The sequence below is a fragment of the Hippoglossus hippoglossus genome, chromosome 21 (assembly GCF_009819705.1).
Source record: "Hippoglossus hippoglossus isolate fHipHip1 chromosome 21, fHipHip1.pri, whole genome shotgun sequence".
NCBI classification, from domain to species: Eukaryota; Metazoa; Chordata; class Actinopteri; order Pleuronectiformes; family Pleuronectidae; genus Hippoglossus; species Hippoglossus hippoglossus.
The window spans coordinates 5,719,045-5,733,309 of record NC_047171.1 but is presented as its reverse complement, the minus strand read 5'-3'; the positions used below and the strand labels follow the sequence as shown (position 1 = coordinate 5,733,309).

General features: G+C 41.2%; 1 protein-coding gene across 1 annotated transcript in view; it reads right to left on the bottom strand.

Annotated features, from left to right (window-relative positions):
- The window catches only part of ube2f (ubiquitin-conjugating enzyme E2F (putative)), a 28,236-nt gene extending 20,387 nt beyond the window's left edge, over nucleotides 1-7,849 (bottom strand). Inside the window, exons 1-4 of the mRNA XM_034574032.1 lie at nucleotides 7,595-7,849; nucleotides 5,764-5,938; nucleotides 3,991-4,020; nucleotides 1,637-1,702 (exon numbers count right to left, since the gene is read on the bottom strand). Coding sequence (XP_034429923.1) covers nucleotides 1,637-1,702; nucleotides 3,991-4,020; nucleotides 5,764-5,878 — 211 coding nt within the window. The 5' untranslated portion in view covers nucleotides 5,879-5,938; nucleotides 7,595-7,849. The remainder of the gene's footprint in view (nucleotides 1-1,636; nucleotides 1,703-3,990; nucleotides 4,021-5,763; nucleotides 5,939-7,594) is intronic.
- Between the last annotated feature and the right edge of the window lie 6,416 nt (nucleotides 7,850-14,265).

Here is a 14,265-nt window from a genome sequence, read left to right as displayed (position 1 = left end):
TCTCTCTCTCTCATGCACACGCACACGCACACACACGTTTTAATTTAAAGCATCTTCACAATAAGAGATAAAGATAAATCGTCACATTTTACAAAAACAAGGGAATTGCGAAGGTGACATCGGGCTTCAGCTCAACGAGAAAGTGTGTGTATGACAGATAAAGAGCAGCGAGCAGGGAGCACGAGGTAAGAGAGCCTCCAGAGACCTGGGTAATTCCAAACCATTGTGTTTGGTTTGTCCAATATTTGACAGGTAGCCCACTTAGCTTGGAACACTGCTGAGCAAGCAGATTGGATTTAGGGAATAATGACAGTGCGGTGGAAATGTGGAAAAACAGAGAAGGCTTGGGTAGAATACTTTACGGGACAAACACAGGCTGAGGAACAAATTGCTACCATTTGCAGTCTACCACTCCATCACATACACATAATAGTCTCGTCCAACCACAACGTGCTCGCACTCAAAGACCACATATTGTCTGGAAGGTTGTGCAAAATGAGAAAGCAGTGGATTTGGTTGCATGTGTGTTCAGCGAGCTACGAGGTTACTCTTTAAAGACAATCATTTTGCAGAGAGCTCTGCAGATTCTGATTCAGAGAAGAGTGTGACATTTGGTTGGGAATTTTCATTTAGATTTCTTCACACTGGTAAATTTCAACATGACATGACATTTGCAATATAAATGAAGAGAAAGCACATTTTTCTTCTGGCTTAACACACTCATTCAGACTTTTTGTCTTCTGCTTTCCATCCTTAAAGACTCAAAATTCGCCTTTTAGGACATTGAGATATGACTTTATCTGTCTCATTATCGCAGTTTTTTTGAGGAATCGCTCACTGTTAGTTTCAAATAAGGCCACTCTCCTACTAATCAAAAAGAAAACCTAACATCTGGCTTTTGTCTGCAATGGGAAAGGCAACAATCAGCATTAAGTCCAAATGACTGTGCAGTTGACAGGTTTCTTTTGGCTCCGGCTTCGTTAGGCAGAGATACAAAAAGATGACACCCGGGTGAACGCACTAATTTCTTCTTCTTCTTTATCTTGGCAGTTTATACGCTGACTGCTGCATTCTCTCTGAGTGATTCTGGCCGTTGGCATTGGTAAGTAAATAGCCATGAATGTTTGTGTAGTTACTGTTTTTTTACTTCTTTTTTCTTTGTATCATGCAAGATGCAACACTGACAAGTCAGCGAGGGGAGAGAGCCCCTCAGTTCACGGAACGTTCATGACATCGACGATGACTCACCAGGGGATAAAATAGAAAGGCCAACTCCTCTACTGGCAATGTGAAAGGAGTGATTCGCCATTTTTAGCTCGTTTACCCACATTTAAAAAAAACACCTATAGCCACTCATTTAGGTGTAAAAGAGGTATTAGGCTTCAATATGGATTCAACATAATCCTTTAACCAATCTATTAATTTGATTGTCATTAACTTAGATGACTTTAATTCTGGAGCAACATCAGCCCAAAAATGCTGCTGCAAAAATAGCAATGCAGGGATGTAAACGAAGTTACTAGAAAACTAGTTTCTCTGCATCTCAAGTAACAGAGGAGAAACTTTTAAGTCGTCACATATTTAAATAAACACAATGTAAAAGAGGCAAAGATGTGTTTTCTTCTCATTTTCTTACCAGGAGACACTGCCAGCTGAAAATGATGCAGCTGGTCTTCATCAGGGAAACTGGCTTTGCATGTACCTGAACCAGAACAAATGGAGAGGGGGGAGGGGGGGGGGGGTCAGTTATTTGAGCAAAATGTTAAATCACCTATAATAGGATCTGCCATTAATTATAATTACATGTTTTTATGCCCAATAATGGTAAAATCAATATTATATTTCCATTCCATCCCTCCTCAGTAACACATGTTCACACAGACTGTGTGTATGAAACAGGCCTGTGGGACTCCCTGTGGCACCACATTCCCCCCTGGTGTCCGAGGACATTCACTGCACTCCAGACGTCACTTTTTATCTAAGTTCATGTGCAGAAACTTTTCATTACCCAACAAAACATCCCAGCGGCTCTTTTGAACAGCTCTTTTTTTTCTGCATGAAAAAAATAACACACATATAGTGATTTCTAAAAATGATATGAATGTAAACATTGAATCTAACTCAACACTACAACAGAGTTTAGTCTGAATGACGCATCTGAAATTTAATTTGTATTTTTAAAAACTTACTCCGACAAACTCATAGATCATTTATGATAACTTGGGCTGATGATTGAAGTATAAAACGTGTTAATGTTTAGTTGTCGGTGTGTAGGGGGGAATGCTTGGGGGGGAAATTCTCCATCTGCTTCATCTTTTGTGATTCCAGTGGTTTTATTGATGGAGGGGGGAAAAAATCATTTTGTATTCTTTCTTACTGTAGGTTCGGGGAAAACAGTATTTTACAGTGGAAGTGTTTTCGAAAACTGATTCATCACTTTTGATGCATCCTCGACTCTGTGCTTTCAACTGATCTTCAAACCTACGTCCTTGTACTGCCTCATTGATAATTTGCCTTCAGTTTGCATTTTATTTTCCTATCCATTGTTTGTAGCTTTACAATTCTCTTGCTTCTGAAAGACAACGTCAATATACCGAGCTGTAGTTTAACTAAGCCCTGATCATGTGAGTTTTTCCTGTAGTATATTCTGTTCTCTTGATGGTGAAAAGCCTAAATATCTAAATATAGATCACATCCGTCATTACTTTGCACTTAAAATCCCCTTGTCTGATCGTCACCCTTTCAAAACAATCCACGGGATCTTCTCAGCTTTGTTTAAAATAGACATCCCACACTGGGCTTACAGCCTGAATTGGCAGACATGTAAATGTATGGTGGAAATGAAAAGCAAAAGACATCCTTACAGGCTGTTTGAGCAATGTAGGGTGATTTCTGAGCATTTCCCTGGTTCCACCCCCTTGTTCACCTATTCCTTCACCCATTTGTTTACATCAGTTCTGCGAGGATGTTAGGCCGTGACCTCGGAGCGACTCTCTTGTTTGTGTATTGTCATAGTCAAAAAAGACAAATGTATTTAAGTGTCCGCAGTCCTCCCAGGAACTAAAAACCGACATAGTTTATTTACCTGTTTTGTGAGGATTAACAGTGTTGAAATGCCTTTTTTCTGGCGGATGACGTATACAACATTTTTCCCCAAGCAAACAAGTCAACTTTCTAGTTTAACCTACACAAGCTGTTTGTCCGGCTTCCATGGCCCTCGCCTGCGAGGACAAACTCCTCAGACCACAAACAAAAACAAGCAGCCAAAGCAATCATAATGGATTCTGCTCTCATGCATAACAATAACCTGATAACTGACTAATGAAGATCTGATATTCTGCGGCGTTAATTCTCAAAAACAAGAGCCAGCAAAAGTTGAGAGTGAAGTTTGTTGGAACGAATCCTTCCCAGGACGTGTTTGACAAGTATGACAAGAATGAAACCCGTCAAGGCCCCAGAGCTTGTTTGATTATAATATTAAAGACTATGGCTCGTTTCCAGATTATTAAAGCAACATTAATGCAGCAGAGCTGGTGGGTCTGGATAAAAATGAAAAACTGAAGAAATTATGCTTTAGAGAACATTTTCTACTGCATAAGAAATGTATAAGTGAATAATTTAGACTGACTGTACTTTAATAAATAACTTTATGTTTACAACCTACTAAAAACATTCTATCAACAAACACTATTAAATGTTACAATTGAAAAAAACAGACATATTCACATTTACTGTTAAAAATAATCAGATTCAGGCCAAAGAGCTTTATGTTACTGTAATACAGTTTTAAGAACTGTTAAAAAGGACCTACACCAGAGCACTGTAATAAACAATGGTATATTAAATCAGTTACTCAGCTGTAACACTTTAAGATGTAAGATGTGGAGCTGATGAATGTGGATGTAAGCACAGGGAGGAGGAGACAGAACAACAGAGTCTGACTCAACTCACTCAGTTGCTGCAGTGCACAGAGGTGTGTGTTGTACTTACTGGGGAGATTGGCTTCAAGTTCTGCAACTTCTGTTGAGAGAAAATGACAACCATGATTGAGAGAGGAACTGTGAGGAACGCACACAGACACACAAAGATTTGATTTGTTAAAAAAAGACAAAGATGATAAAACAAACACGCTCCCTTGGTAGTAGCAGGAATTAGATGCATTAATAAAGTTCTTATCAGGGAACAGAACTCGTTTTTAGCAAAATGGACTAAAGAAATAAAGCCTGTCAGCCTCAGTTTGAACAATAGACAGTTTGGGATTCAAGCCAGCCCACTTGACTGTGTAATTATTACCCTTGGGGGCACCAAAACAAACAGACTAATAAAATCTAGTGAGAATCGAATGGATAAAATCACTTACACAAGGCAATAGTAATGCAAGAAGGAGAAAAGTCACTTAAACTGGCCAGTATTATGCTGATGTCTGTTTGTAAGATTGTGTTCACCCACATTCACATTGAGCTGTAGAGGATGTTGGACCAGTGGTGGAGAAAGCAACACTGAATCTACTCTGATTATAAATACGAGTGTCATACTTGATGGCAAATTCAGGGTTCATACACATGTTTATCAAAATAGAATTGTCATGACCATACCTGCTTTAAAATGTCTGTATATACTTGTTTATCCAGACTCTATCTCACAATGTTATTGAAAGTGATTGAAACAAATGTATGTCACAGCTGTCTCTGAATTTAATTATCCTGCCGTTTTGGTTGATTAAATAACGAACAGGCGATACAACAAGTCCCGTCACATTCGTGTGAAGCGATTCTTTTTTTTGCCTCCCCCTTTGAATTAGATTGTTTTTTTATTTCGTTCTTTCTATCGTTCTCACTCTCACTCACTGTTTATCTGCAGCAGCAGCAGCAGTGTATCAGTGTGTTTTATTTAGTAGTCACACTCACTGCTGTGGCCACCAAACAATCGGTCTTTCTTCACCTCCACCTCCCTCACAAACAGCTCGATGTCAGTGTCAGAGAGTTGCTCCTCTTCTTCTCATTCACCATAGAAACCCATTGGTCAGCAGGATAATTGAATATTCATGGTGTGCTTTCCATTGACCATTGGTTGCATGTGGGCCTGTAGAGGGCGGACTTTGGGGCAGATTCACGTACAGTATGCACATTTCCAGGTGGACTGCGATTTATAAAGGGAACATTTCCCTGGTGCACGATTTTATAAATCGCCATTTTCAGCTTTTGTGTGCACGTACACTTTTAGTATGAATCCTACACATTGTTTTATAAATGAGGCCTGTGGTCTTTATAAATTATACAAACTCTTGTCATAGCAGGTGGGTAACGTGCACGTAAATGCACTCACACGTGCGGATAAATGTAAACCGAATGACAAAAAATGAGAAGGACAAGGACAGCTCTGTGAAATGTGAGGGAGAGAGGAGGCAGGTGTCTAGAAGTCGTATCTCAAGGCAATAAGAGGAAGCTATAAATAGAAAACCAAGGAGCAGAAACATGGACAGAGAGAAACAGATGGATGAAGAAGAAGGAAGGAAGCAACAAAGATATAGAAATAGAATGAACATTCATGGAGGAAGAGGGACATGAAGAATTCATACAAAATTCATTCAGTCTTTATATTCAGAGGCAGAAACTAATTGCAACCTAGCTGAAATAGACCTAAATTTGTTTTAAAATATAAGCCTTTCACCCAAGGGCAGCTGGGACTGACTCTAGAACCCTGCAACCGTCAAAGTATAGGCGGTAAAGATATTGCATGGAAGAAGAAACTAATACCGTGTACCTTTGGTAAGGAGGCGGTCTCTGATGGAGATTCTGTGGGTGGAGTCGGAGGCTCCAGAGGCACGTCCCGTCTTTCCTCCATCCTCCCTCTTCAGTTTACTGGCCAATGTAAGCATGGCTACGCCTTTGTGGTCTGCCTTGGTCTGCCCCACGCTGCTGCACTGCTGCTCAAAGTCCTGACAGTCACACAGAGCATGAGGAGTTAGTTCATTTTACCAGATGGCAGAAAAGAGGAGAAAAATGTGTTTCATTATTGCAAATACAGGTGAATATGTTACTAATATGATACTAATGATATCTCCAGGCTGCAGATATAAATAGGATATATGATAAAGAAACAGAGGAGTGTTAAGAGATAAATCATATTCAAGGCCAAAGCTCAATTCTGCTTAGAAATAACAGATATTTTCACTTTTTCAGCCGACACATATTCCGTCTGTCTTCAGTGAAGAGATAAAAGAACAGAATTTAAAAGAGTTTAATGGGTTAGACACAGAGAAGTGATGAGTGCTTCACATCAAGAAGCCAAAACTATGCATTTGGTTATAGATTCATTTTATCTTCAACCCACTCTTTTATTTGTAGAAAGAGTGAGTGTGCATTGAAGCTCCACTGATAGCATTAGTGGCATTTTTGCTGAATAATATTCAATTGACCCGCAGCAACAGCAAAGTAGCAGGAAAACAAAAAGGTACTTCAACCCCATGCTCCTGCCAACCTCCCTATTAATGCCGCTCCAGCAGGAAGTCATTAACTATGTTATGACACTGTTGGGTTCATAGATGCAAACCTTTAATCTTTACTGCCTCCAACAGTCAAAAGACATCTCTAAATTGTCCATGGGTGCAAATGGTTGTTTGTCTCTGCTGACCTGTCCAGGGTGTCCCCCTCCTCTCACCCAATGTCAGCTGGGAATTGCATCAGAAATTGTAAATGCAGTTTATTCCAAATGCATTTATAAAATTAGAGTCTTCACGCCCCTCTGTCAACAGGAGCCGTTCCCTGGTGTGTCTGTGTGTCTCCAGTCTGAGCGCTGCAGGGGCTCGAGTTGGGCCACAGCAGGGGCAGAGAGGGAAGGTATCAGGTGACACACGCGTCTCACTGACTCAACAGCCCACCTGCCCCGGCTGTCAATCACTGCAGTGGCTGGCTGACACACAGGCTACCTGGATGTTAGTCCCAGAGCTGTGTGGGGGGGGAGTCAGTACAGAGCTGGCAGAGAAAACACCAACACTAAGGATGACAAACACACAACTTGATCTCGTGTTGTGCAATTACACAAAACACTCCCTGATATGACCTCACAGGCGCCCATCTCATTATACACATGCTTATTGACAACACAGCGTAGGGAGTGAGTTCAGCTGTTCAGTAAAATGGGTGTAGCCTGATGGTGTACGTAACTCACAACTAAGTGACCTCAGCTAACTTCCACCAACACAAGGGTGTGTGTGTGTGTGTGTGTGTGTGTGCGCGTGTGTGTGTGTGTAGCCCTGAGTGTCAGACCTGTTGTGTTATTCATCAACACTCAGGACTCACACTTAGTGTAGATACTCTCTGAGTCTCTGAGCCTCGTCACTGCTCTGCTCTGCTCGGGGCAGAACTCACCGTCACAACAAACCGCTAACACCGCTAATCACAGCTAGCTAGACCCGGTCCCCGAGCTGGAACCCGGTCCCAGCTCGGGGCTCGTCCCTCCCACAGGTGGCTCAGCCTGTCCCAGCCGGCGGGGAGACGAGTCCAGGTTGTCCTGTGAGAAGTCTCCTCGCTGGCCCCTGTATAGCTCAACGTCATCTCAGTGCACCTCAGTGTTGTTCTGTGTATATCTTTACCTGCTGTCTCAGAGCTAGCGCTCCGTGCTACACCATAATCAACCCGCCCTCCTGTGTTCGAGGCGCCGTCTGTAGCCGGAGACAGTCGCGGGCGCGTCCGACCCTGGATCTCTCACGCACACGCAGGACCTGGAGGCTCCCGGTGGGTTCGCACTGACATGGACACTCAGCTGTCACAACTTCGATCCGGCGTCATGGGCAACGGAAGTGCGGTGCGTGCCGTTCCTCATTGTCGTCCGTGTAGACATGCGGGCGGATAAACAGTTCCGCAGGGTGGCTCCCTCGTTTCCGGTCGGTTCTGTGATAATAATGTAATTATTATTATTACTAAGTCTCCAGTATTCATCAATGAGATGAGGAGACACTCACAGAAATCTGCTGTTATTATTATTATTATTATTATTATTATTATTATTATTATTATTATTATTATTATTATTATTTTTGTATTATTATTATTATTTTTGTTGTTGTTATTATTATGTTGCTCTAACATAACATTTCGAAACATACATGCACAATCGCATTTGTGCACACACACACACACACACACACACAAATTTACCATGGTTATTTTTGGATACATTACACCGACTTTCATTAATTTCCCAGAGACTTATCATGACTAACCATAATCATAACCACTACTTGCTAACAATAACCCTAACCCCAAAATTGACCTTAACCCTAACTTTAACCTCAACCACTGACCCACAAATCGTTTCGGTTGGCTGGCAGACACACACACACACACACACACCCACACACACACACACACACACACACACACACACACACACACACTCACACACACTTGATCTCTCGCTGTTTGACAGAACAGCTCACTTGCCTCTTGGGGTAAACTCAATTCACCCTGAGCTGTGATTCACTCAACCCGTTGGACCAAGGTGCATGAGACCTGTCATTGTAAAACAAGAAACATGTTGTTGACTGAGCTGCTGCTTAGCTTTAAAAAAAGAAAGAAAAGAAAAGCAAAGAGAAGTGGAGACTGTTAATCTTGGACCGAGTGGTTTGATTTGATTTCATCTGTTTGGACAGGTGTTGGCCATAAGGCTTCCAACGATGTTGATACACCAAAGGATTTGCCCCCGTGACAATGGTGTGTATGTTCACTCCTCTTCACAGGGTGTGCTTCACAGTTTGCTTTTGTTATTCTGCTGAAGTCATGTGAGGACAAATTGTACATCTGTGTTTATTTATAGGAGTGGTGTTAGCATGTTGCAGCGAGAGGTCGGAGAAGCTCTCCAACTAAAACTTGATCAGCTGGAGTTAAAACATATGCAGTCCAGAATCTAAACATTGAAAGAGATAAAGAACAGTAGATGTCCTAAATTCAAAAAGGGATCAGGGAGGACAACATACTGAAGATAGTAACAAATAAAACTTTCCAACTTATCCTCAAATGAAAAATCCAGTAGTGAAAACAATCATTTCTGTCACTTCTGGTTCTTCAGGCTCGACCACAGTGTACGGGGGGATTTAAAGGGGGAAAAAAGCTTTTCTGGCCAAAGGCGGCAATTAACTGACGCACCTCAAGGAATTTCAGACTTCTGTTTATCTTTTCAGAAACCTTTCAAAAAGCCCGATGTGGAAAATGTGGAAAATGTTCACCTATAAAGTCAACTGCTGTTTGTTTATCGCATACAAATATGTTAGGAATTTGTCTCCTGCTTCTATGTTGGGTACAACACAGAGTTAGGGCTGTGTTGAAAGCTTTCAACCACTATCATCTTTGTATCATCAAGTGACTTTAAAATGGATTTAAAGCAATCCTAATCACTTAACCATTTTCAACCCAAAACCTTTATTCTTTACTTAAACATCACAAAAGGTCTATGGCCAAGCAGCAGCTTTGTGAGGCTGTGATCCAGGCTCATTCATGACCCCAGTCATGGTAGAATATGTGAGCAGGCGTATTGTATATCAAGCAGTCTTGTTGTGATCAGCTGCCCCCATGATCACGACCCACTATCACAATCTCTCCTATTCAGTGTTAGGATGAAACTTGGTCCGACCGAGTTAAGAGTGTTGCAGTTGTTACTGAGTAAACCTAAATTTTAACGAGTTAAGATATAGAGCGAATTGTTTAACAATCAGACACCTCGAAGAAAGCTGGCAAAATTCAGAAAATAAGACAAGACGTCAGGACAAGTGGCAACCAGCTGCGACATCACCCACCTGTTTGTGAGCGGCTGCTGCTTCTAAGCCTTGAGTTTGGAATTTTAATCAGCAGCATCTTGGCTTTTTAAACAAGAAATAACCATATTGTTGGAGCCTGACTGAGAACTCCAGGTCACTGCACACCCACCTACACCTGCAAACTACCGGAAACTTGAGATTATAAAGTCCCAGGGAACATTTTATAGACTTCAAGAAAAATGGATTTATTTTTCCAACCAGTGGAGTCGCCCTCTGCTGGTTTATTAAGATAATACAGCTTTCAGGCACTCCCGTATTGGCGTCACTTTCTAAAGCCGGACTCTATGTCCATTTTTATAAACAGTCTATGATTCCAAGGTATCAGCTATAAGGTTTATATTGTCCTTACATCCAGATTGGCCCTCTCAATCACAGAACCTCCTACTGCCTTGATACCTGCATGTCATCAAATGCATGGAATTAGATTTTCAAGCAAATGTTTGACACTTATCAAAGCTTTTTCCCACTTACCCTGAAGCAGCGATTATTAAACCTCTATGGTGTCATTTATAAGGTTGTTTGTCAACAGCTTAACATCTTCTTGCCCCTAAACAACTGTTTTGATGTTTTCCAGGCAGGATTTCAACCACATCACAGAACAAGACTTTACTCTAAGTCCTGAATGACATTCCACTTCCACAGTGGAAAAGTTCTGCAGTGAACGATTGTATGAACATGTTAAAAAACCAAGCTTTACCTCAATGAATGCAATAGGAATTTGATATTGTTATGTTTCTATTATGACATGGTTCCAGTTCTCAGATATTTAAACTGGCTTCCTGTGTGTTTAAATACATTTTCTTGTTATGAAGTTTCCATTCCTCTGAGACCATCTGGGACACGTCTGCTTCCTGTTCCAAAGCTAAACACGGAGAAGCAACATTCAATTTGTATGTATCATATATCTGGGACGAATTCCCAGAAAACTTTTGCTCCTCTACAAATACCATTTTATTTTATTCAAAGTTTAAAACATCACAATTTATTCACATTATAGATACACACAAGGTGCATGTGAATGTCAAATGATGTTTGATCATAAACAAAGGTTTTGGAGAAATTAAAAATAGGATTTATAAAGTTTTGTAATCTGGATTTCTTGACTTACTAACACAAACAATTGGAGAAGTGTGTCTTTCACTTAAAGCAATTTTTAAAAACGCAGTTGCTTGAATAAAAAATTACACCACTACTTACTGTGTGTGTCACATCTGGCTGTCAGTTCACATCCAGCTGTGACTGTGACAGCAGCAGTGACATCAGCCCCACTGGCCTTGAGTCTTAATCTTGCAGAAAGCGAGTCTGACACCGGGGGGGTTTCGCTCTCCCTGCTGGAAACACATGACCCAGATGTCAGCGTATCTTGTCGACTCAATTTACCAGAGAAAAACTCCTCTGCGAGAACATGACTAACGCACATGTCATAACGATACATATCCTGTTTTAAACCTTGTTTGCTTTACTTATGCTTCACGGTTGCGATGAGCACAGAGGCTGTTGGGGAAATTAAGAAGGGCTGTTCTCTTTTTGCAAATATATAAGCAAACTATTAATAAGCAGGGTGGGTTTCTTAGTTAAACCAATTTGTTGTGTGTGTAAAAAACTACTACTTACAGATTACAGGAGAACAGTTAGACAAGTGACCCCCAAACATTTCTTTTTAGATTAGGTGTAAATTCCCACGACGGGCTCAGAAATAGCTGAGACTATAACTTAATATTGCAAAATAAGATGTGTTTTAACAATAAATGAAAACTGATGGAGGCGAAAGCTTTCTCGAAACATGTTGTGTCCTTCAGTCATGTGGAAAGTTTGTGTTCTGTGCAGAGCTTTCAAGTAGCAGGAGAACAGGGGTCATCAAAAGTGTTCATCATCAGGTGACTACATGATAAAATCAAGTGGAAAAGTAGTTGACATAGATATTTCAGTGTGGGCACAGTCATATACTAACATATGGAATATTTGAATATGGAACTCAATGGTCAGGGAGGACGTTCAGCTCATCAATTTACTCTGTCAAAAACTGTACTTGCTCCCAGTTGAACTCTTAACACCCATTGTTCCCTGGTGATTCTCTTCCACTGCCTCATTCAGCTCTTCACATTGTTCTGCTCTTCACCAACTCCAACACATAGCTGGACTGAGATCAGGTGACTGTCGCGGCCACTGGAAGATGTTGCCACCCTATAGTTCTGCCAGGTGCAGACAATACAGTTCCAGACAACTTAAATCTGCCAACAGGGGACCCTGCACAGTGGCTACTGATACCTCATGTGAGAGATGGATCTTTGGAATAAAAACACAAAAATAAGAAAAATGGCAGCAAATGGACTGTGAATTTCTTTCAAAGGTTAGAGAATCTAAGTGACAGAATCTATTTCCTTTCTCTCTCAGGCGCACATATGGTCGTGTCAGTGGAGCTATAAAAAAGCATGTGGTAGCTAACATGTCATGGGTGGAAATAAATGTGATAAGTCATCCTGAGGAACATTTTTTTTCTAATGCACAAATCATTCGAGGTTATTGAAGGTGACTGGATGTTTTCCACGCTTTGGTGCCTCCCAGGAAACTGAATGGGGTTACTGGTACTGGTTTCCTGCCAAGTTACAGAGCTACAGGCAGTTTACTCTTCAGATCATCTCACCCTGAGCCTGCGTGTCACTGGTGATTTGCCTGTGTTCAGTTAGACTTATGTTGAGTGTTTATTCACACACATGCACACGTCTTTAAGAAAATGGATCTGAATGGTTTGTGTTCAAATGTAGCTGTTAAAAGGAGTTAAAAAGTGGATTCAAGCAAACATTGTGACCTCTGGTGTAAGTTCTGCCTGAGAACCTGTCGGCTGTCTGAAGATGCCAGGAATCAAAGATTAGAGGAGCAGACGATCAAAGAGATCAGCGACAAGCTTGGAAAGAAAGTGTGGAGATGTCTGAGAATGATTCTCCGCCGAGACTTTCCTCTGGAGCAGAAAGAAGCAAGATCCGTCTCAGCTCTGTCACCGCAACACATAAGACTTCTGCTTCTCCTCAAAGATTCATCTAGGATCATTTAATAAAAGTCTTGTAGAGAAAAATATTTAAAGGTTTAGAGCTCCTCAGGTTTTCTAGTTATTTTCTCGATTTACATAATTCAATGTCTTGGTTTTTCTAAAATTAACGCAGAGACAAAATATTGGAAAATGTAAAAAGAAGGAATCGTGGGATCTTCTCACAGCATCTGAACACGATGACGTTCTTTCTACAATGGAAATCAAACATTGTTTGAAAAGTTCATATACTTCCATCTTGTGTGTTGCATTTGTGTTTGCTTTTCTTTCACCTTCTGTCCGTTTCCCCTCAAACCAGCTTCATTGGGTTTAAGTATGTAAACAGTGCTGCTCCTCCATCAGGTGGAGCCTCCGTCTGGTTCTATTCTGTTCTATGATTAAGCACCAGTGGCAATAATCATAGACTTTTCATCACTTTTGATCAAATACTACCCTCTAGTGGTATTGTGTGTGTACTTCAACAAATCCCTGATGTAATTCAAACATGCTTTATGAATGTGAGTGTCAGCATTATGAGCGGAGAGCGAGCAGAGGATGAAAATACTGAAGAGTGCGTGCTGCTGCAGAGGCATGGCCTTTCTCACTGACACTTATTTCTAAGTATCAGGATATAGTATCAGGGATAGTTCACCCTCAGTATCTACTCACCACTATGCCGATGGAGGTGAGGGGTGAAGTGTTTGAGTCCACAAAACACTTCTGGAGTTTAAGGGGTAAACTTTGTTGCAGCAGAATCCAATATAATAGAAGTCAACGGTGAGTCTTTCTTCAGACGTAATAAAACAACAGAAAAAACACAACATGCCTCCATACTAGTCCTGTGGTTTCATCCAAGTGTCAGTAAGCCCGACACTCAAAATCGAATTGAAACAAGGTCATTTACATTGTGTTTTAAGTTTAAAAGTCCAGAGGACGTGACGATGCTAGCGACCATTTAAAGGTAACAGAGGATTGTAGTTATGTTTAAAATTCCATTCAGGTCGTCTGACTAGTAAACTGAAATGTTGAAATACAATTTTTTGGAAAGTATTAAGAGATATTAATAATATTCAACATTGTGTGTAAAGTCCTTCACAGTCAGTGTGAAGTGTTTGACCCACAGTCATCAGCCGACTCTCTGAATGTCCCCTGGTGATTCTGCTTCACTGCAGCTTCCTTCAGCTCCTCCGCCTGTTGCCTCTCAGCCGTCAGTCTGCTCTTCATCAAGTGGAACGCGGCTCAGTCGAGCTGAGAACATGTGACTGACAGTTGAGGACACACAAATTGCCGCCGCAGTGTAGAGACATGCAGAGGAAAACAAACATGTCCACTCAGAACACCGTTATCAGTCAAATGGAGTCAGGCAATGGCACGAAAGGCTTAATGCCTCCACTCTGCCAGTTTCTAATGTGTGTCTGTCTCCGGC